The following is a 21,902-nucleotide window of genomic DNA, read 5'->3' as shown; positions in this document are numbered from 1 at the left end:
GGGAGGGTGCAAATAAACACTTGATTAAGGAAACTCAGTAATGAGTCAGCATCCTGCGTGTAGAAGATGAGATTTTAAGAAGCCCTGTTGCAAGAAAAATTAACTCACAACAGGAAAAACTTTGCAATTAATAGGATGAGGAAGTCTTTTGGATAAGGATAATACTTACATAGAAGTTTTATGGCAATATCATGAAGCATGAAGTACTTTCATATTAGTAAAACTGAGAAATTGCATCACTGTAGATTTACAGCCAAAAGACTAGTAGGGCTTCTGTGCCCCTATTCCATCCCGGCTGAAGGAAGCCTCCTTTGTTCTCTTTGTTATGGTAAGGATGATGTAGTAAATTGCTAATTACATTTAAATGAATGTTTGTGGCTCCCAGTCACTGTCTGTCAACTAGACACTGCTGCATGTGCCTCTCCAGAGAAGTCAGGTAGTGATTGTAATATCTTGAATAACCTCCAAGAAAATCTGGAAACCTAATTGCGGATACTGTTTCAGACATTTTTCAGATGACGATGCCAGCCAGCTGTGCCTTCAGACACTGCCTCATGAATATTATTGCAAATTATTTCTTTGCAAGCCTCTTAGCCCGTGTAGAAGATGATGAATGTTTTTGTGGCACAGCAGCCTGTGGGGTTTGCCTGCACGGTCCCCGCAGCTGCGCTGCCTCGGGCGAGATGCGCTTGCTCAAACTGGGTCAGAGGTTGAAAGTTCTTGGCAGCTGCATCTCCCCGCTCGCAGCTGCTGGCATGCTCATCTCTCATTGGATTTAGAGCTGCCCAAGCAGGATGTGATTGAGGCCAACTCTTTTGCTGGACATCTCCTTCCTCTGGGCTTCTTTCCTTCACTGTTTTTTTGAAAAGGGAAAACAACTCCCCAGGACTGCAAATGTCAAATACATTTGATGGTTTTAGGAAGTGTGCCTTTTTTCACGAACTGCAGCTAATAAAACTAGCTATTATAAGAAGCATGTTGTCATTAATGATGAGTTTGGTAAATTCTTTTCAGTCTGTACAGAAGTCTGCTTTAAATTAGACTGCTGAAATACTTTAATGCAGAAGCATTTAAAGCAGAAACAGACTTGTGGGCTGATATATAACATTTTGGAATGTATTGACTAAAGTCCAAGTTCTGTTTAAAAATGCAAGCTCAATTTCAGTTTTTGTGCTTACGGTTAAAGAAAAGAGCTTTTAATCTATGGTAAATTTTTTTCTGAATATCAAGTCATTAAGTTTAGCTTACTTTATTAAAGCAGGCATGCATACATTTTATTAATTTTATTAATTTGTTTAAATTACCCTAGTATGGTGGGGTTTTTTTCTAATATGCCTGAATTAAAGTAAACTCAAAATATGCAATTACACGTTGCAAAATTAAAAAAAAGTAAAATATACACCAAATTAGCTTTATCAGCAGTTTTAATAACGCTGCTCTCAGTGGCAGCCTTAAATGAAGTGGAAAAATAAAAGCTTCTTTTCTACTTAAATCTGCCACATCATTAAAAGCTTGCAGTGATTTTAGAAATGACTGCTTATTCAGAAGTGAAGCCATCTTTTCCAATAGCTGTCACCTTGTGTGCAAAATGGAAGGTTTTAATCTTAGTCCTGTAAATACTAGCTTTGACTGGGTCACTGTTTTACATCTAACCTCTGAAAATGTGCTGGGGTAGCTCTGAAATCTTTACAAAAAATAAATACTTGAGGGCTAAAAACTTTAGTGTCTTCACTTGCGTATTTTTCCAGTGTTGTTATCTCCAGTCTGAGATCTAATGGAGAAATTGCAGTCACTGGTTCGGCAGAATTCCCGTGGTCTCCCAGGGACAAGGGTTTTCAGAGGCTTCTCTTCAGAGGAGCAGATGTGTTTTGAATCGGTTTTTGTATGACTCAAACCTTCTAGCTTGCAATATTAACTCTTCCCTCCAAACTTGGTTGTTAGAGTTTAGAAGTGCACAAAGCTCTTAATGCTTATAAAAATGTGTATGTGTGTAAACAAACAATGTAAAAATTGTAAACAAACCCAAGGACCGACTCTCTCAGAGAAGTTGTAAAATGCTTTTTCACAGGAGTGGTTCTTAAGTAGATTGTTATTTAGAGGTCATGTTGGCTCACCTTGAACTACTACTGGAGAAAAGAGAAAGGCAAGACTTCTGCCTGTTTGCCAGATACAGGGTAGAAACACATTGGTAACAAGCTGCCTTGAAAAAGGACAGATAATAAATGGGGGTATTGGGTCTTGCAAGGAACCTGTAACACCTGAATAACAATTAGTCCTACCAGAAGCAGTGAGGAGGCTGGGATGGTTTTCTTTGTAAATGCTGTAGCAGTTCAGATTGTCAAGAAATTTCCCACGATTTGAGAATTGCATGTAGTTAATAAAATATCTATTCTAGAGGTAAACCAAAGACATTCCCCAGAGTTTTAGATTTCATCAGTGATTATCTTGTCAGTAAATGGTAATGAAACTGGTAGGACCTCAGAGTGACAAATGCTTTCTTTTGTTTTGCATAAAGGCTGTAAAGTACAGTTCAGCTCTTACTGCCAGGACATTCCCAGTTTGACACGGGACGGGGGGGGGGGGGGGGGGGGGGGGCGGGATGGGGAATCAGTGTTTTGAAAATAACATGGAGGTATTGAGTCTGCTGATGTGAATTCTTCTGATTGCTGTTTTTTTTAAAAAACAAAGTCTTTGAAGACAACTACAAAGAGTATTGAAGCAACCTTTCGTTTGCTAAGGCTTGAAAAAGAAAGCATAGGCATTGTATGTATTTTCATTTCTGTTCCTGACAGTTGCTGTATTTGGAGGAAACAAAGAATATAAATTGAGGTAATAAAATTATAGAACTTATTTTGCTTTGATTTGGTGGGACATGATATTTTATTTTTTGGTCTGCTGGATTCTCTTTATGGGATCCATCCCCGTCTATGGGGCCTTTGAATTTCTTTAGCAAAGCATGGTACATGGATTTTTTTCTTCTCTTAAAGAACTGAGCATTTGTGGGTTAAGCAGACATGCTGCTGAGTTTGAGGTGCTGAGATAGCAAAATTATCATCTAGGCAGTCTGTATCAAATTCCAAAAGGATAGGTTCAGGTGGTAAATCTGCTGTCTTTCATGGACATTTTTGTAAAGTGTGGAGTTGTGGGGTTTTTTTGTTGGTTTGTTTTAATATAAACCTTATCCTTCCAAGGCTGGCATGGTACTTCAGTATTGGAAAGGAAAAATAGTATGGCAAGGGAGAAGAAAGACATTAAAATTATTTCTGTTATTGGGGTATGCATGGTACAGAACACTGTAGATATATTTTGTTGAATTCATGATAAAAATCTGATTTTTCCTTCTTCCAGGCGGTATAATTCAATGCTTAAAAGCAGTGGGCTGTGTTTGTCACCTCCCCTGCACCCCATCTTTTAGCTTGGCTTATCCTTCTGTTATAAAACCAGCTTTGACTTTTGATTGGAAATCTGCAGAGCCGTGGTTGTACAGGGTCTTCTGTAGCTGGGCTTGCTTTTACCTGGTTGCCTTGCTGCTTGAGTGATGCTTAGAATCTTACTTTTAATGGAAGTGACTGTTTCTCAAAGCCTTACAGATACGTCTCAGTTCTCACCAGCTCACCACTAAGGCTGAGGTGTAGCCCACTTTTGAGCTTTCCGTTTAGAAATACTGATTATAACATGGCAGGGGGAAGCAGGGGACAATGTTTTGTTTTTCCTTTCCAACAGTGTGTACCTTCCAAGGCTAGTGGTTAAGTAAGACTAATATCTGTGAGTAGTGTGTACTAGGGAGACACAGGGTGTATCAGGGACTGCCTTTTGTCATGCACCTGGAGAAGCACCAAGGAAAAAACATCCCTTTGGGCAAAGGTGCTGAGTACTGAAAACATAAAACATCAATTAAACCAGAAAAACAGTCCAGTCGATGTCTGTACAGATCTTGTGCGAGTGGGAAGGCTTTGTATATGTGTCTATTTCGAGAGCTGGAAAAGGAGGAGGGACAGACACATCCGTGTTTTTTCAAACACACAAGATAAATACTCTACATGTGAATTTAAATTTTGGCTTGCATGTTGCTGTATTGTAATGATCTTTTCCTTCATTTGTTCACTAAGGCTCTGCTTCTGTTTTTCTTATTAGGATGACAGTTCTGGCAGTCTTGCGTCGATATCTGCTCTCAGTCTATTAAACGCAGGGGTATGAAATTTAATATATACTTTTTCTAGTTGTATTCGATGCCGTGCATGGGACTGTGTAGCACTCATTGAAATAGAACAAACATCACATTTTCACAGTAGCATGAATATTTTATGGCACTAACCATCAACTCATTAAAAACCATTAGTAAAATAAACAAGTTTCACATGTGAATCTCACTAACAACTTGAAGTGATAGAGTATTATTGTTTACTGTTTATATTGCATGTTCTTGAATAGCAAGAAATAGGTAATCACAGAGCTTGACAGTAATTTACTTCTATGTTTGCTGTGCCTCATTACTTAATGGTGAAAGTTGAAAGGCTGATGTGTAGTATTTTTGAACACCTTATTAAATTTGAAAATTGATATATTAGAATCTTTTTTCTGTCACTAAGCCACACAACCTATTAACAGTGGCACTTCAGAACTCCAGATGCTTTTAATCACTATTTCCAATGTGAAATTGGAAACCTAGAAAAGCATCGCTATTGAAATTTTTGTTACATTTTACATTATTTATTTGCTGTGTCTGGGATCCTTCTGAAATTGCACATGTCCATTACTTTGTAAACTTTTTATGTAATTCTGCACTCTATGCTAAACATGAATAGCACAGATTGGCTTTTTTGTTCTATGGAACTGTGAAACAGAGCAGTCACGTAACTGCTGGTTGATTCTGATGCCTGTGGTACACATTACATGGCCTGGCCACTCTCAGCATGTCTTTATTGAGCCCAGGGCTGGTGGCTTCTCATAAACAAAAGAAGATGAAACTTGATGCACCTTATTAAATATCCAATTGAGGAAAAAATACAGCAAACAAAGAATTGAAGGTGGATGGTGTTAACTTTGGAAGATTGTCCTAGAAACTCTTAAGTGTCTGTTTGGTTGTCCTTTTGTACTGTGTGAAGATTAGTATTTTCTTCTCCATCAATATATTTATTCTTTCTATTTCACCTGCAAATTAGGCAAGAATGTACTGTTCTGCCTGTCCTGAGAGCATCTGGAATTCTTATTTCTGGGAAAGTGTCTAGTTTATGACTCACAGAATTTTTCAGTGACATCTACTCTTGCTGTAAACACTTCTTTGTTTGTAATCACCTTCTAGTCAGTGCTAGCTCAGCAATTTTAACATTTAACCTGGAGGCAGCGTGCATGCTGGTGTAAGATTATGCATTAGCAGAAATTCTTCTTACATGGATGCACTCCTAGGTGATTCTATTAATGCTTCTATTCTTGGATGATCAACCTTAATTCAAATGACAGCATATAATCCTTCTGATGATATATCTAGTTAGCTGTATGTCTTGAAAATAATCATATAGATGTTTCATAGACCCATCTGCTGCAGTCACGTGTGTAGAGAGGAGAGAGGTTTAAAACCATTTGCACAATATATGGCAATCCCTGTTCTCTTTAGTCAGCAGAAGTCACAGTTGATTGAATAAAATCTGTTTTAGTATCAGGCTTAGCATTAGAGAGGAGAAAGCATGTTAGAAGAAACTGTCATACACAGGATGTTTAACTGGAGTATTAGTATGCCTTGACATCTACTTTAAATAGAGGCAATCCTTAAGATAGGGGAAGTTTATTCAGTGTTGTGTTCTTTAGTTGCATAAATTCTCTACATGTCAGATGCCTTTCTCCTCCAGCATACTTAAAACATAATTGGATGTTTGGTGTTTTGTCTGTATAATTGGTACTGTGAGAACTTCCACAGTCCTTGTAACCAAAGGCTTTTATCACTCCTTCCCAGGAGTTCAACTTTTGTTGCTGGATCATAAATAGATCAAACTTAATTCCAGATTCATGTTAAATTTTATGGTTGGTATTTATTCCTTTACAGCTGTATAGTTTGGCCTCTGTAGATTCAAGTTTGTCTTCTAACACTGAATCCCTGTGTTCACACTTAGCTGAATATTTTATCCCAACAAGCATACCCTACTTCAGGTCTCCTAATGCTTTTGGAATGCTGCAATGCAGCTGGAATTCCTTTCTGTAAGGACATTGGCTTACGTGTTGGAAGAAGAGGCTATGAGCAGTTACTTATAAATGTTACACAGAGCAATCCAGTGCTGTTTAGCGATGCCTAAAATTATTCTCAATGGTCTGTCCTTTATGGTACTTCAGCAGAAGGATGACTGAAACTTCAGATTTGCATGTTTTCCGTGTAGATATCTAAAAGGTGCAAGCAATAAAGACCTCTGTGGCTTTTGTTTTGGTTTGGTTTTTTTTTTTCACTTAGAACACCAGGGCATTTTTGTGGTGTTCTTTGCTGTGGTGGTGGATTTCTTTGGGGTTGGGTTTGTCGTTTTTGGGTGGGATTTTTGTTGTTTTGTTTTAAGAAGATACTGTTTGAGATATTTTTATCTTCTTAAACAAATGCAGTTTATAAGCAAAAGACATTTTCCCAGCTCTGGTTACCTGTCTGTAGGTTAATAGGCTTATCTATATCTCTGCAAGAATAAATACCAGAAATGCAAGTCCCTCCACATACCAAAGCACTCTTAAGTATATTGTCACAGTGTTTTCCAGAAAAAACATGGTTTCAGCTTGTTACTGGGTTAATTATTGGCAGTGGATAAGAGGCTGCAGTTCCGGACATAGTAAGAAGATAACTGGTGTTACTTTATATTAAAGCTGAAATTTGCTTTTCTTTATTTTGTAATTGTGAAGTGTTCTGGAATTTTCAATAAATGCCTGGTACGTTGCAATAAAGATTTTTAAAAATAACCTTCTCTTAAGTTTGTGAAACCATACATGTGACACTTCCAAAATAATTTTTTTACATATACAGGTTTTTACATAGTCTTGAATCTTAGCTGTCAACTGTTCTGTCTTCTGGCACATGCCCTGCATATTAAGCATGTGACAAAACATTTGACTTTAAACTGTATTTTACCTTGTTATGGGAGAGTATTAGCTCACATCTTTCAAAGTGAAATTTAATGTCAGCTCAAGCTTTTTAGATTCTGCATCAAATGCACCATTAAGGATATTGGATTCTTTACATCTAGTCATACAAAGTATTCCAGAAAAAAAATTGATACTTTATTTGCGTAAGTTCTCCAGACATCTGATGATTGTGGGATCTAATCTTCAAATAAGTTTTCTAGAGCACAGGCTTTTTGAGGAAAAAGCCTCTTCCTTTGGAAGGTTCTGATACTTTGGAACGTATTTCAGTTTGGGGAACGGGCAGCCATGATAGTTTAAGCCTGAGGCTATTTTTGTCTCTGTTTTGACTCTTTCTAGTAACACTTATAGTTTTCCTTCTCTGCCCATGTGATCTCTATTTACAAAACCCAACTGTTCATGATGTGTACTTACTTTCAGAAACACAGTTGGATGATGAGTTCTGCCTTTTGTGAAAATCTCTGTTGAAGAATTTTTAATTTTTGGGTTTTTTCTTTCTCTGTTGCTTTGGAAATAGTGTATCAGTTCTTAGCACAGGTGGTAGCTGGAAGCACTAGCATTGTTCACATGTATTGCTTGTATTAAAAAAGGTAAGTGGCTTTGTTTCTGATGTACGTCTTGCAGTGGTTTTTTTTCTTTTTTTTTTCTTAAAAATTTGCATACAAGTTAGATATGTAGCGATGTTGGAAAGGTTGCTGATGTTTGAGCTTTCTCACCTCTGACCACTAAATGAACTTGATTATGTGGCTCTTGTTACAAAGGAGAATATGGAAGTAAATCAGAACTTCTACCAAGAGTAGGAGGGATGGCATTGCTACTGTATGGCAGGCTGGATGCTGATCTCGAGGTGTTATCACAGGATACATTCCTAATTTACAAATGTACTGGAGTGTCCTGAGGTATACAGCATGACAGGAGTACAGATGTTGTTTCTGTTTTTAAGTGGAATGAAATAATTTAGGCTTAAGAATATGTGTATTCATTCATATGGTGAACATGGATTTTTTTTGATTTTTCTTGTGCTTGTGTGAATTACAACAGAACTCTACCAATCCTGTGTCCAATTGTTCAAGGTACTTGTTTGTATGTGCTGAATAGTGTTGATGCATATTATTCCATTAATTTGGTAGCACATTTTTATTTTCAGAGGCTAAAAAGAAGGGGATGTGAGATTTGAGGTTTTTATCTGGCTCCGTTGAGCTTTTTTCCTAAATATTGTGTCATATTTCTGTTTTGTTGAGTTGCTGTTGTGGTAAAAGGGTTAGAATTCTTTCTTCCTCAGAATCTTGTGTGTATTGAAAGCAGTTAAATATTTCTTTCTAAGTAGATTGCATGTGTTAACCTCGGAGAAAGGAAATTACATGAAACAGACTTGTAGTGATAAATACTGGTATATTGTCACTGAGTGTAGTGTAGGTGGTTCTGGTTAATGTGGGTGTGATTGTGTTGCTAAAGGCCTCAGGAACATGAGGTGTACTGGATCTTGAAGGGGGCTAGAATCAGGAGGAAGAAACTGGGAGAGACAGATGTTCTTGATTAGTGGTCTTTGTTGTTAGTGCTGGGGGTTTTTTTTGTCAACTTTACATATTCATATACTTGTGCACTAGCTAGGCTGGGAAGATTATGCAGATTTCTTTACTACCTGATCCTGGGATGCTCAGCTGTAATATTGAACTAGAATAGATCAAAGGTTAAGTTGATACAAGAAACTGCTTTCTCATTCATCTTTACTTAGCAGTCCTGGAAAGCTGCACTGTTGCTATCAGCAATTTCAAGTTGTAGTGTTTGCTGCTTGCTGTCTTATTAAGTAATGTTAAAATATTTCCTATGACATTATTTATGCATTAAGTAATACTGTGCTTACTAATTTGGAGTGAGGCTGAAAGTTGAAACTTAATTTTTATCAATAATGTTGTTTAGGAATATGAAGCACGGACAGGAAGAATGTATAAACCTCCACCCCCATCAGCAAGACGTAAAAATATTGAATTTGAACCACTTTCAACTACTGCTTTGATTCTGGAGGATCGACCAGCGTAAGTATGATTCTGCTGTGCAACTGAATGACTGAATTTTAGATACATTTCTGATGAGCTAAAATTCACACATCTTGTGTGAAAGAATCTTTGGATTATTCTGTCCCACATAATAGCCTAACAAATACTTCCAGAAGTATTTGTTAAGTGTATCACGGTCTATATGAGGAATTCTTTCTCACTGTAATGGAGGCACCATTCTGTTATCTACTGTATATCACAGCTGTCTGTGGCCATGCTCTGGGCATCCTCAAAGTCTTCAGTAATTTTCTTGATCAATTTAATAAAAAAACATTAGGTAGGTAATGCCTAAAAGTGCACCTGAAGGCAAGGAAACAGAAGGTGAAGATGTAACAAAACTCACATTAAGTACAAATAAGAATAGTAATGAAAAATGGGTAATAAATTGGTCAGTATTTTCAGCTATACAGTCTTCAGCAATTTGAAGAAAAGAGAAAGGACCTGCTGACTAGGAACGCAAGCTGAGGAAAACAAATGGAGCAACACTTTCAAATTGCACCATGAAAAAGCTTGTGATGGCACTGTTAAATGTTTGCTCTAATCACTTCCAGTTAGGAAATGGAAAATAGAACATATTCGTGTTTCTTTCAGTATTCTCTCTAGGGGTATATAAGCTCATTCTGTGCTAAGACAGAAATATCCTGAATGGAATTATGGGTTGCTATGAGTATTTGTTTTCATAAATGCATTATTTCTTTTACTGTATGGTAGAGAGTAAGATATGCAATAACTGGATTGCTGATGTTTTTCTTTACTTTCATAGTATTACAATTCACAAGCTAGGATAAATATACTTTTGCAAATGACACTTGTTTCAAATTGGAGTGCTATCCCAAGCGTCTAATGTCTTGCTGCAGTCTAGCCTTTGAAAATATATTCTGCACTCACTTTCATTGACAATATTAATAAGTGATTCTGTCTGCTTGTATGAGAGGAGAGAGAAAACTTTTTTAATATTAAAGTGATAAAACTGTTTTCTATTTATTTTGGACCAAAGTAGACTAGAGATTGGGTAAGAGGCTGAGACCAAACACTGTGTTCTAATTTGCTTTGAAGTGAGTTTCCTTGGTCAGGAGGAAGTGTGTTTGGCAATTAGGGGATCATTATGCAGCTGAAAAAAAACCACATTTTTATCTGGTGAACTTTTAGACTGCACCAAGCTTCCTTAGCTTTAGCTCTGACATCAGTAGTGATCTAGCCTTTCTTCCTTTGGGAAACCTATCATCTTTTGTGAGAGTTTTAAAGGGTTAACTACAGTGATTAAAAACCTTTACCTTTTATTGAAAATATGTCATCATAGATTTCATATGAACAACTGGAGTATCAACAGGCAGGTATATTTAATGATTAAAATACACATGGGCAAAAATGCATTGGAATAAATAACTATATGGTATATCAGCATTTCCCTTTTGTCACTTCATTTGAGCATCATTCCAGGTGTTCAACAAATTTAATAACCTTACTTTGGGGGAAGCTCTAGGAGAACCAAAAACAGGAGCAGCAAACATCTAGTAGTTCTCTACAGCTGTCACTGGAACACCGGCAGTGTGACAACCCCGGAATTCACCTTAGAGAGAAACCAAATTTAAACCTGTTCTGAAATGGTCCAGAATGTCATTTGTGTGTATTGAATTCAGGAACAACTTGTTTTCAGAAATCTTCCTGCCAAATCAGTGGAGGAGGCTTTACGTCATCGACAAGAATATGATGAGATGGTGGCAGAAGCAAAAAAACGAGGTATGTTAACTGCCAATAATCACTGTAATTCCTCTCAACTCTGCAGCAAAAATAAAGTAAATCCTGGCTTGTAGGCAAGTAGATACATTAAAGAGCCTCTTGTTTAGTATCTGGGTTATTCTGTGGTGCATAGGGGCATGCAGTTTAAAACAGAACTCAGTTACCAAATTGTTATTCTGCTACAATGAATGTAGCTGGGTTCAGAATGCAACTTAACCTTTCATTTACTTTTTTAAGGAAAAACTTCCTTTTTTTTTTTTTTTTTTTTTTAAGGTACTTACATAATGTGGTCACCTAGAAACTTTCTGGATATTTGGACTCTTTGTTCAAGCTGTGTTGCTACAGTTGCCACTAAGGGCCAAAGTATAATAAAGCTGACTGCTTAAAGATCTGGTTTCTTAAGAATTTCAGATCAATTTCAATGTGAAGAGAGATGAAAGCTTTGGGGTTATTTTTCAATCAGCTGTACCTGTGTGAACCTTTTTACTCCCACTAGACACAATTAATTTAAAAAACAGATTTGTAGTATCTGGTACTGTGTCAATCTATGAATAGTTGTTGAAAGGACTTTTGTAGTCTTGTGCCTAGTATTCAGGGAATAAGCTATTTTAAGAACCTGTGCTGCATGTTTTACTTGGGCTGTTGTCAGAGATACAATCTTCTGAACTGATTGATCCTCTATGGATTCATGGCAGCTTACTTTGAAAGATGTAATAAGAAATCCATGGCATTTGACAATGCATTTCACTCTGCTCTTGTGATGTGTATCTTTTAAGTTGTGATCTGTTGTCTGTGTTCTTTACTAACAGCATCTTTGGAGGTTCAGCCATGTGTAGTGTTTTCATGTGTGTGCCCTGGTTTATTAACTGTTGCTACATACCCAAAGCTTCAGTAAAAACTTGATTAAGCTGGTCGGCCATATCTGTTTACCAGGGAGGACATGTTTACTCTCTTGATGTGTCTAATGCATGCTTAAATAGAAAATGTCTTGCAGTTTCACAGTGGTTCTAAGTGATGTCAGGAGAGCACTGCTCTGTCCTTCTTTTAGCCTTTTTAATAGGAGGAATCTACAAATGATCCTTTTTTAACAGAAGGCAGGACATTGTTCTCTTGTTCAGCATTGTGACTTTGTCTTAGGTCTTTAGGTCCTGTTTCCAGAAAAGAAAATACAGAATCCTTTTAGGTGGAAGCTTCAGTAAAATTTGAATAATTTTAAAATGGGTGTAGAATTGCACTTTTAAATAATAAAATTATCTATAAATATTGCTGATTAGTCTAAGTAATAAATAAGGCTCAGATAGAATATGGTATGAAAATCATGAGAGGAAAAACAGCGCTGATGATGTCCTTGCTTTTTAGTCATCCTGTGTACTGCAGAAGAGAATTCTCTGAGTTTCCTAAACTGATTTTTGCTTGTCTAAATCACTGTATTTGAACAACTTAGATTAAAATAAAAAATGTCCAGAGAAATACACCTACAATCAACAGAAATAGTATGTGCAACTGTAATTTACCCTTGATCTTTTAGACACCCAAATACTTGGGTAATAGCTGAAAAACTTGCCTAATAATTTGTGTGCACTAATACAGAATTATTAACATGTTATGCCTAACAGAAATTAAAGAAGCACATAAAAGGAAAAAAATAATGAGAGAGCGTTTCAAGCAAGAAGAGAATATCGCTAGTGCTATGGTGATTTGGGTCAATGAAATACTACCTAACTGGGAAGGCATGTAAGTAAAGTTCTATTTTGTAAATGAGGCAAGCGTGGTTTGTTTCTCCTCTGGAAACTGAGGACCCACATACCTTATTTTCCTTTTCTGTGTTGTCAAGAAGTCAGTTTTTGTTGCCATGATATAGTGTGAGGTCATTACAGAGCAACATGAAACGTGCTTTCTGGGAGCTGAATGTTTGGGGGTTTTTAATGGGGCTTTAGCATACACAGAGATCCTTGAATACTGATTTGGTAAATAGTATGTTATTTTGCTTGTAAATTGCCCAGTGATTTTAGAAAACAAGATGTGCAATATGTGCCTTTTTTCTTTTCTTTCTTCTCCCTGCTTCCATATATTAGGCGTGCTACCCGAAGAGTTCGAGAGCTGTGGTGGCAGGGATTGCCCCCAAGTGTTCGTGGGAAGGTTTGGAGTCTAGCTGTGGGAAACGAATTAAACATCACTCCTGGTATGTTCCTAACAGATCACATGTTAATGCTAAATTAAGTTGGTTATTTTCAAAGAAAAAGGTACAGTTTTGTTTAAAAAAATATAAATCAGAGTATATTTTTCCTGAAGAAATGTATTTTGCAAGGTTAGGAACATTTGTGTTTTACAATTAGACATTGTAGCATCATAAATTATGGAAACAAGGTTCAAAACCTGCTTACATAAACATTTAGTATTAAAAGAATTAAGGTAGTGCTTTCCCCCCAGAAAATAATTATGTTTAAAATTGAGAATTTGTAGCTTTGCTTTCTTAAGGGGGTGAAAAGGGGAATTGCTTTATTTCATAACTAATGAATGATTAATTGTAAGCATTTTATTCACAAAAATAGAAATCTGAATCATGTAAGGCATGATCTCCCTGTCATAATTAGCATGTTCACCTCAGCAGAAAGCACAATACAGTCCACACTATAAAACTGTGTATAGTGGTAAACATCTAATAGATTCTTCTCCTGCCCTCAGTGATGAAACCAAGTAACCAGAGTCAAGAATACTTAGCATGCTTTTATCTTGGATGGGTGCTTTTCTTACTACTTCCTTTTTGGTTATTGGTTTTGTTTTGCTTTCTTGCAGAACTTTATGAAATCTTCTTGTCAAGAGCTAAGGAACGATGGAAAAGCTTCAGTGAGACAAGTTCTGAGAATGACACAGAAGGTGAGATCTCCTGAGTGCTCAACAACTCAATTCACTTTTACAAACCCAGGAAGTCTCACAAGTTCCTCTGCAATTGCAGCATTAGGAATATTTGTTAAATATTCTCGAAGTCATTCCCTACTTAAATGTTTGCTGTCTTTCAACAAGTCAATGAGTAAGGGGCTTGGCAGTACTTACTGTATCAATAAATGACACATTAAAGTAGTGCATGTGCTACTTTCAAATTAATGTTTTCCTCTGAAATATCAAGATTCAGCTCTCATGAAAATGTTAGATGAAATACAAAAAGAAGAAATAGGAAACTGCATTACAGTACATGCTCTTGCTTAGCTCTCCTTAGATGGCTTCTCCTTAGTTGTTATCCCTTCCACGATTATGGGAAAGAACAAAAATCTTCTATTTTTTAGTTCTGAAACTGAGAGGTGAAAAATAGGAAACATGACACATTTCAGATCCCACTTCTATTTCCTTGCCTGCCCAGGTGGCCTTTCCTCCCAAATCTATGAAGTGGAGATATTAGCACTCTTGTGTGTAGAATGCAGTTTTGCTGTCTCCTGTGGATGTTCTTTCTGTGAAAAATAGTATCAGTGATGTTTTTAACGTTGGATATACCCTTGTCATAAAGGTTAACTCCTTGTGCTGTTGATAAATATTTTTTTTAATGCTGCCCTGTGATAGTGTCTTTTCCATTACTTCAGTTGTTTGCACTTGCCATAGCCAGTTTGACTGTAAATTATTTGGTTCTTCCATAGGGATACCTCTGTGATTCATTTGAAGGTTGTCTTGAGACAAACAATTTATAAAAAATTCTGTGTATACATGACTGTAAATATGCTTATCCTTGGAAAACATGTTTGTAATGCCTCTTGGTCTGTGGGGTGGCCGTTTCCTTGTTCTGTTGTTGGGGGGTGTGGGCTGTCTGTGGGGGAAAGCTTAGGTAATCCGTTTCTCTTGGAAAGGTAGTAGTTCTGGATGGGAATGAAGGGAGAAAGGGCTATTTTAATTGTGCCGGATGTCCTGGGAAATGTAATAATAAGGGAAAACTTGAGAGTGATAGAATTTTCATCTCTGGCTGAAAAGCAAGCAAGCTGATAATGCTTACAACTAATCTTTGGTATCAAAGTCTGGAAGACCAACTACCATAGTTTTAGGAAGACTGGAATGAAATGCTGCTTTCCAGGCTTCAGCAGAGCAGGTTCTGTTTAGCCTGTTCATCAAATCGTCATCTTCTGCTTTCCAGTTGGCTCTTGTCTGATTTAAGCCCTCTGAAAGAGCTTTTTCCCCAGGTGCTACCTTTTTCCCCACATCATCACTAGTGTTTGTATCATGTCCCTATGGCCTATTCAAGGGTCAGCAGAATTTCTTCTGGTGGTTCTTGAATGAATGCTGCCTTCTTTATCTTTATGTGCCTGCAGGAGTTTTGTTCTGAAGTTTGTAGAATTTATCAGCTTTAATAGGTGTTGGTTTTGCTTGCAGATGCAGGTGCATCTGTTGCTGATCGTGAGGCCAGTCTGGAGCTAATTAAGTTGGATATATCACGCACATTTCCATCCCTGTATATTTTCCAGAAGGTGAGATTCCTTTAAATTTAGTTATGACAACTTTAGAATTCTGAATAGTTAAACAAGAAAAGAAATACAACTGGTCAAATACAGAATATTTTTAGGAGCTGTTTGGACTTCTTAAATGTTTTTAAGTGAGAATAAAGTAGAGACTTAATGATGGACTATAAGAGGTTTTTTTCTCCTTGAAAATCATTAATAGGAGATTCCTATTAATGATTATGAAACTACAGGCAGAAATGAGAATATTCTCACTGCTACAGAGGTCTTGATGCTTTCTAGTACACCATTTCAGGCTTTATGATTTTTATATAGCTATAATATGTGCACATGCATGTATATAAAATAACAGATAATATTGTAATATGGTAACTTGTGCTGCTAAGTATTAAAATATCCATTGTCTCTGAAAAGGAAAGACCAACCTTGGATCTGTACCAGATATCCTCATTTTCCATTATGTACTGATTTCCACTGAATTATTTCATAGGTTTGTTGTTACTTTTCTTTTAACATCTCGAAAGCATTTGTGGTAATGCTTGGAGTAAAAAATGGTATTATTCTAGATGTGAATAAAGCAACAATTCACTGGCTCACTTGCATCTTAAAATATCAGCTTGTTCCTTTCCTATATTTTTAATATGGTTTGAAAATAATTTTTTTTTTCTTCTTCCACTCTCTCCTCCTATTAGGGTGGTCCTTATCATGATCTCCTGCATAGTGTTTTAGGAGCATATACATGTTACAGACCAGACGTGGGATATGTAAGTATTTGATGGAAAATGTTTATAACATAGCAAATAAGCTTAAGATGTCATGTATTAAAGTATATTAAGTAAATAGGTTTTCTAAACTTTATGCTACTAGCACTTAAATAAACTTTGGCAGTTATTTCCTAGCAGTCACCATGGTGGTAGTTCTTAGAGATAATGAAATAGCTGAAAATGTACTGAATGTCAGTGATGGGTGTATTACCTGGCTCACATGGAAAATTTTAAATGGATGTGTTCACAAGGCATTATAGGTCTGACAGAGTATCCACAGGAAAAAAACTCCATAAGACGTTAGTGGACTTCCAGTTAGCACTTCACTGTTCTTACTGTTGCTTCCACTGTTGCCATTTCCATAGTGATACTCCCTGCTTCACTAGTGCACATCCTAAAATCCAGAAACTCCTCCTTGGTGTCTTGCTGACACAGAATAATCACTCCCTCTGAGTTCAGTGAAGATTAGACAGTTTTTAGTGAACATTACTCTGTTTAAAAACAAGCAAAAAAAACCCCAAAAAATAACTGTCAAAATCCCCTGAACAAACCAACTAAACCTAACATCTCTCAGAAGCTTTTCAATAATGCTTACAGAAGCATTTCAATAATGACCAATAATTAAGAGAAGGATTTTTTTTCTTCTTTGTTCCTGGGGGTATCTAGGAACATCTTTCACAAGCTCTAATGCTTTGGGGCTCAAAAACACTTGAGAAGTTTTAAGTCACATCCATGCAACAAAGCATTATTTAGCACAGGGTGTGTCTTCCTCTCTAAATCAGATATGCTTGGGACTCTGCATAAATAACTAGTCGGTTTTTCATGTTCAAATGTTTTTAGGCCTGAATTCTGTCATCTGTGACCTCATTTTTGGAGACTCTCCCATATTTTTTAAGTGAGATTACAAACTCTGCAGGTTCTGAGACTGCTTGTTCCCAGGGTAGAGTTTCAAAAGGCAAATAAGTAATTTTTCATGGATAAGTCTTCTCTTTTTCATTAGAAATACAGCTAGTCTCAATATTTCTCATCACTTTTTTTTAATGTTAATATGGCAGTAAATGTAATGTAATCTTATTTCCACACCTATTTATCCCCCAGAAATGAAAAGCTGATAGACTATTTCCGATGCATATCAATACTCTTTTCCCTAGTTGGTTAAAATGCCGAGTGCATTCTTTTTTTTAATGAGGAGGTGGCAGCATGAATGTTTAGAGACAGTGGAATAAAGATGATTGCAATTGAATTTGGTAAAATTATTGTTAGCATAATGGGTATTCAGATCATCACTTAGCTACAAGAATCATGCTCTTCACTTTTATTGCAGGCTAAAGTGTTTTGGGAGAGTAATGGTGGAAAAATGTAAACTTGCATTGCAGCTAACCACCAGCAGTAATTTTATATATTTGAAAAAATACGGTTTGGCAAGTGGAGAGACATGTATTGACTGTTCTGAAACAGAATTTTGTCTCAATTCCAACATATCTGTCTGGGTCTAAACTGTCCCATATGTGAAGTTTTTCTCCATGACTGCTTTTCCCATAATTTAACAATGAACTTGAGGCCAGGTTTTGTCTCTCATGAGCTCTGCATTCACCCTGTGTGGTTTTAACTTTCTTGTATTTCAAATCCTGAGGACTTGTGGTCATGAGACCTCCCAGAGCGTCTGAACTGCTGAAATCAAATTGATTGCATGCATAAAAATAATTTATCCATGTTGTTTCTATTCATCTGGAAATGTTATGCAATGGTATTTGATAAATTGCAAACAGTAAATATTTCCATTTCCAAAGATGTACTGAACCTACTCACCTATATTTGCCTGATGCTTTTCCCACTTGAAGGTACAAGGGATGTCCTTCATTGCTGCTGTGCTCATTCTCAACCTGGAAGAGGCAGACGCTTTCATTGCCTTTGCTAACCTTCTAAACAAGCCATGCCAGCTGGCCTTTTTCCGTGTGGATCACAGCATGGTATGCACAGAGTTTCCAGTTTTGAACCGTAACGTTCTTTTGACTTGAAGAATAGTTGTTTTATTGATGACTTCCTTTTGTCCTACTGAATAATGGAGAACTTTAACTTGTGATTACAAAACTGAGAATACCAGATACTAATCCATAAAACTCATTCTCATGTTTTGATTTCTCTTCTAGAAACATTTAATAATTTTACTTATCCTAAGGAGTCACATTGTGCTGACATTCTCAGTTCTTGGTAGGGTTTGTGTTGGTTTACAACTAAACATTCTTCTACAATGAAACATAACATTTTGCTTATGATGTGCTTTACTATCTCTACAGATGCTGAAATACTTTGCAGCCTTTGAAGTGTTTTTTGAAGAAAATCTACCTAAATTGTTTCTTCATTTCAAATCATACAGTCTTACTCCAGACATATATTTGATAGACTGGTGAGTTCACAGAACATAGAAAACCTAGCCTTAGAACTGTCAGAGCACTGTCTATTTTGCTATAGGTTTTTCAGCACTAGAAATAAAGCATTAAAAAAGGCATTCAGTAGGTCTTGTGAAATCATGATGAACTGTTTTGTGCAACTGCAGTTCCTCTGGCAGGCTTCAAGCTTTATTAGAAGGGATGTATTCAGTTAGAAAATGAGACAAACAGGAGTTCTCTGTGTTCATTTTCTTGTTGCTGCAGTTGTGTGACATAAGTAGGGGAGAGGAGGCTACTACACCATAGTAGTATGGTGTACTGTGATTGTAAGTGACTTGATGAAATGAGCATAGTCAGCTACTGAAGGAAGTATAACTATAGGAATAGAGACTTTAAAACAGAGGGAGGATGAAATTTAGGACCTGGTTTGGGGAGGAATAAACTTGAAAATACAGTGAACAGTTTGAAGTAACGAATGTTCTAAAGCGGAGAGTAGCAAGCTGTGTTGTTTGTAATGGAAGGTAGTAATGCAGGCACCCGTGAATCATGGGCATGCTGTCAAAGACAGACTATCTGTTTGTGTGTATAAGGATGAGCTTCATATAGAATTATTATTAGATTTTTGTGATTTTAATGTGGATAGAAATTCAAAAATGTATCACAGAAATGTAGCTATTGATTTATCATTGGTACGTTAGTGGGATGCAGCCCTCTATTGAGTTGATTTATGGCTTTAGATTTAGTTTAGGAAACAAATGATGAACAGAGCTGTTAAACAATATGGCTTAAATGGGAAAGGTTAGGTTACACAGTTGTGATCTTTGTTGTTTATGTGTGTTTTATACTCTGAGTACGAAGAGGTTTGTAATTTCTTTAGCCAGAGCTTTCTGAAGTAGATGACATTCAAACGGAGGATTTCCTGTTGCATAAAAACAAATGGGTTTCAGAGTACAAGTCCTGATTTAAAAAACTGGAGACTTGTGGATCATTGAAATAGGGGAAAAAAATAAGATTGTATGAAATAACTTGTCATCTGCTTACACTGAACTAATGTAACTGAGATTTAAAGGAAGTTGTCTTTCCATTTTTCTGAAATAAGTTGTAACTGTTCCTATTTGTTTGTTTTTTACTCATTTGTAGGATTTTTACACTCTACAGCAAGTCATTACCACTTGATCTGGCCTGTCGTGTCTGGGATGTTTTCTGTCGAGATGGAGAAGAATTTTTGTTCAGGACAGGATTAGGAATCCTGCGGTTATATGAAGATATTCTCCTACAGATGGACTTTATTCATATAGCACAGTTTCTAACAAAACTTCCAGAAGATATTACATCAGAAAAGCTTTTTAGTTGTATTGCAGCTATTCAGATGCAGAATAGTAACAAAAAATGGGCACAGGTGAGTTTCTTGGAGAGATCTATATATCAGTTAAATCAGACATGTCAGCACATGAATATGTAGGGCACTTCTCTTCATAACTATTTTATGCTGCTTGTCAGACTCCCGAGCCATGGGAACTTCCTTTCTAGTGTCTCATTCTAGAAATTAATCTCCATGCTAATATTGTGGTGGTTAATCTTGATAGTATTAAAACACTGGCAGTTTTTATATTCATCAAATAATTTACTTTTTCAGGTCTTTTCCTCACTGATGAAGGACAACAAAGAAGGGGACAAGAACCATAGCCCAGCACCGAAAAGCTAATGTGGAGGTCAATTGGAAATGTGGAAAACCACTTGATGACAAAGAAGTCTTCACATCACTTCTGTATGGAAAAAGCACTATAGAAAATGTGAAAATGAGATGGAAAAAAGACACAGTTCTCAGTGGAGTAATGAACTGATGAAATCTTCACCCTTTTGCCAGTATTAATTTTTGCCATGGGAAGATCTGATTTCACACAGAATACTAAAACCTATGAAACTGAGAAGCGGGGAGTTCATATTTAATACTTTAAAAGAATCAGCTCAATGCAATAAACATTTGTAATAACTTCTGTTGGTACTTTAAAAAAAGTTTTTGAGGCATAACTGTTTTTACAAATACCGCAAAGGCACTTTTTGGAGGGGATGAGGGAACTGCTAAATCTTAAGGCCCCTGAACTGCTATCCAAACGAAATGCTTTGGTACAAACATTACCTCCACAATTAACGATTTGCAAGTATTGAGGACCAAATAAGGTGGTTTGGTATGTTTATGTGCAAGGTGGTTAAAATTTGGGAAGGGGTATTGTCTTACTTACTTGTTTGGTTGTTTTTTTTTAAGTTGCAGCTTTGTTCTTCAGTCTGGGCAAATGTAATTAACTCAGGAACCATAGATGTATTGTGCCCAAACCTAGAGCAAAAATAATATGAATTTTAAACAGTGGTAAGAACAGGGCTGCTATTTTCACTGTACAGCTTTCAAAGCAAGTGGTGTTTAAGCATTTGTTTTGGTGTATTGGTTGTGAAGTAAATGGAGTAGGTATTCTGTGAAAGGGTTTTGTCACCAGAAGTTTTATTTTGTTGAGCCATTTCCAACTAAAAAATACTTGTATGTAATGGTGAACACTAGAAAATGACAAGGCTATTTACAGCTTTTGTGTTTTCAAAGAAGCAGCCACTTTTAACACTTGGAAATAATGCAGACACAGAATTGTTTTTGAAACTGTCTTTTTATTAGTGTGCAATACTGAAATCCAAAAAGCATCTGGTTTAGTGATAACTTAATTCTTTAACATCTTTTAACTGTGAGACATAAGGTCATACTGTATGTGTCACGGCAAATATTTTCAAACATTTCCTGTTCTTGAAGATGCTGTACAACAACCTGTGGTTGTAGGGGACAGAAATTTAAAATGGATAGCACTGCAGGTGAGGAACACTTGCACTCTCTTGATCCATTTTTTTGCTAATATTTAATGTAAATAAATTCCTTACATGTGGGTTTTTGTAACTGGTCCCTCTGGAAATCAAGTAAAAATTACCATTATGTATTTTTAAGTGCAGGAGGCTTCCAGTTGTCCGGTGTTTTAAAAGCAGAGTCTGCATAATCGGGGTAAAGATTTAGTGTGGTGTAACTTGCATTGCTATCTGGTTTAAAAACTACATATATGCTACTCATAACATTACAATTTGAAATGTAAATGTCAGATTTTCTTAACTTATGTATTCACTACTTTAATTGGATCCGATTTGTCTTATATTTTTGTGTTATCTTGTACAGTTTTCTTACTTTTCAACTATAAATCTGTATATAACTGTAAATAGAAGGATCAAGCCTTCCTTTAAGACCACTAGTAACAATTCCTGTGTAAATAAAACTTAAGCAGATGCGCGCTGCTGTTGCGTTCCGTTCCTGTGCCGTTCGCTGCGGGCCGGGCCGCGGCGGTGGCGGAGCGCTCGGTCAGCGAGGGCGCGCTCGGC

At 36.6% G+C, this 21,902-nt stretch overlaps 1 protein-coding gene across 2 annotated transcripts in view; it reads left to right on the top strand.

The window, feature by feature from the left end:
- TBC1D12 (TBC1 domain family member 12) overlaps window positions 1-21,814 on the top strand; it is a 41,791-nt gene extending 19,977 nt beyond the window's left edge. The window contains exons 3-14 of one of the 2 annotated variants that reach the window (XM_032116169.1): window positions 4,135-4,191; window positions 9,028-9,143; window positions 10,822-10,904; window positions 12,521-12,638; window positions 12,980-13,086; window positions 13,701-13,781; window positions 15,258-15,352; window positions 16,036-16,107; window positions 17,949-18,077; window positions 18,405-18,514; window positions 19,638-19,896; window positions 20,134-21,814. In XM_032116169.1, the coding sequence (XP_031972060.1) occupies window positions 4,135-4,191; window positions 9,028-9,143; window positions 10,822-10,904; window positions 12,521-12,638; window positions 12,980-13,086; window positions 13,701-13,781; window positions 15,258-15,352; window positions 16,036-16,107; window positions 17,949-18,077; window positions 18,405-18,514; window positions 19,638-19,896; window positions 20,134-20,202 (1,296 nt within the window). In that variant the 3' untranslated portion in view covers window positions 20,203-21,814. The remainder of the gene's footprint in view (window positions 1-4,134; window positions 4,192-9,027; window positions 9,144-10,821; window positions 10,905-12,520; window positions 12,639-12,979; window positions 13,087-13,700; window positions 13,782-15,257; window positions 15,353-16,035; window positions 16,108-17,948; window positions 18,078-18,404; window positions 18,515-19,637; window positions 19,897-20,133) is intronic. The other variant, XM_032116170.1, reaches the window with a different exon arrangement.
- The last annotated feature ends 88 nt before the right edge of the window (window positions 21,815-21,902 follow it).

This window comes from Corvus moneduloides, chromosome 8 (assembly GCF_009650955.1).
Source record: "Corvus moneduloides isolate bCorMon1 chromosome 8, bCorMon1.pri, whole genome shotgun sequence".
Lineage (NCBI taxonomy): Eukaryota > Metazoa > Chordata > Aves > Passeriformes > Corvidae > Corvus > Corvus moneduloides.
This window is presented reverse-complemented; position numbering and strand designations above follow the sequence as displayed.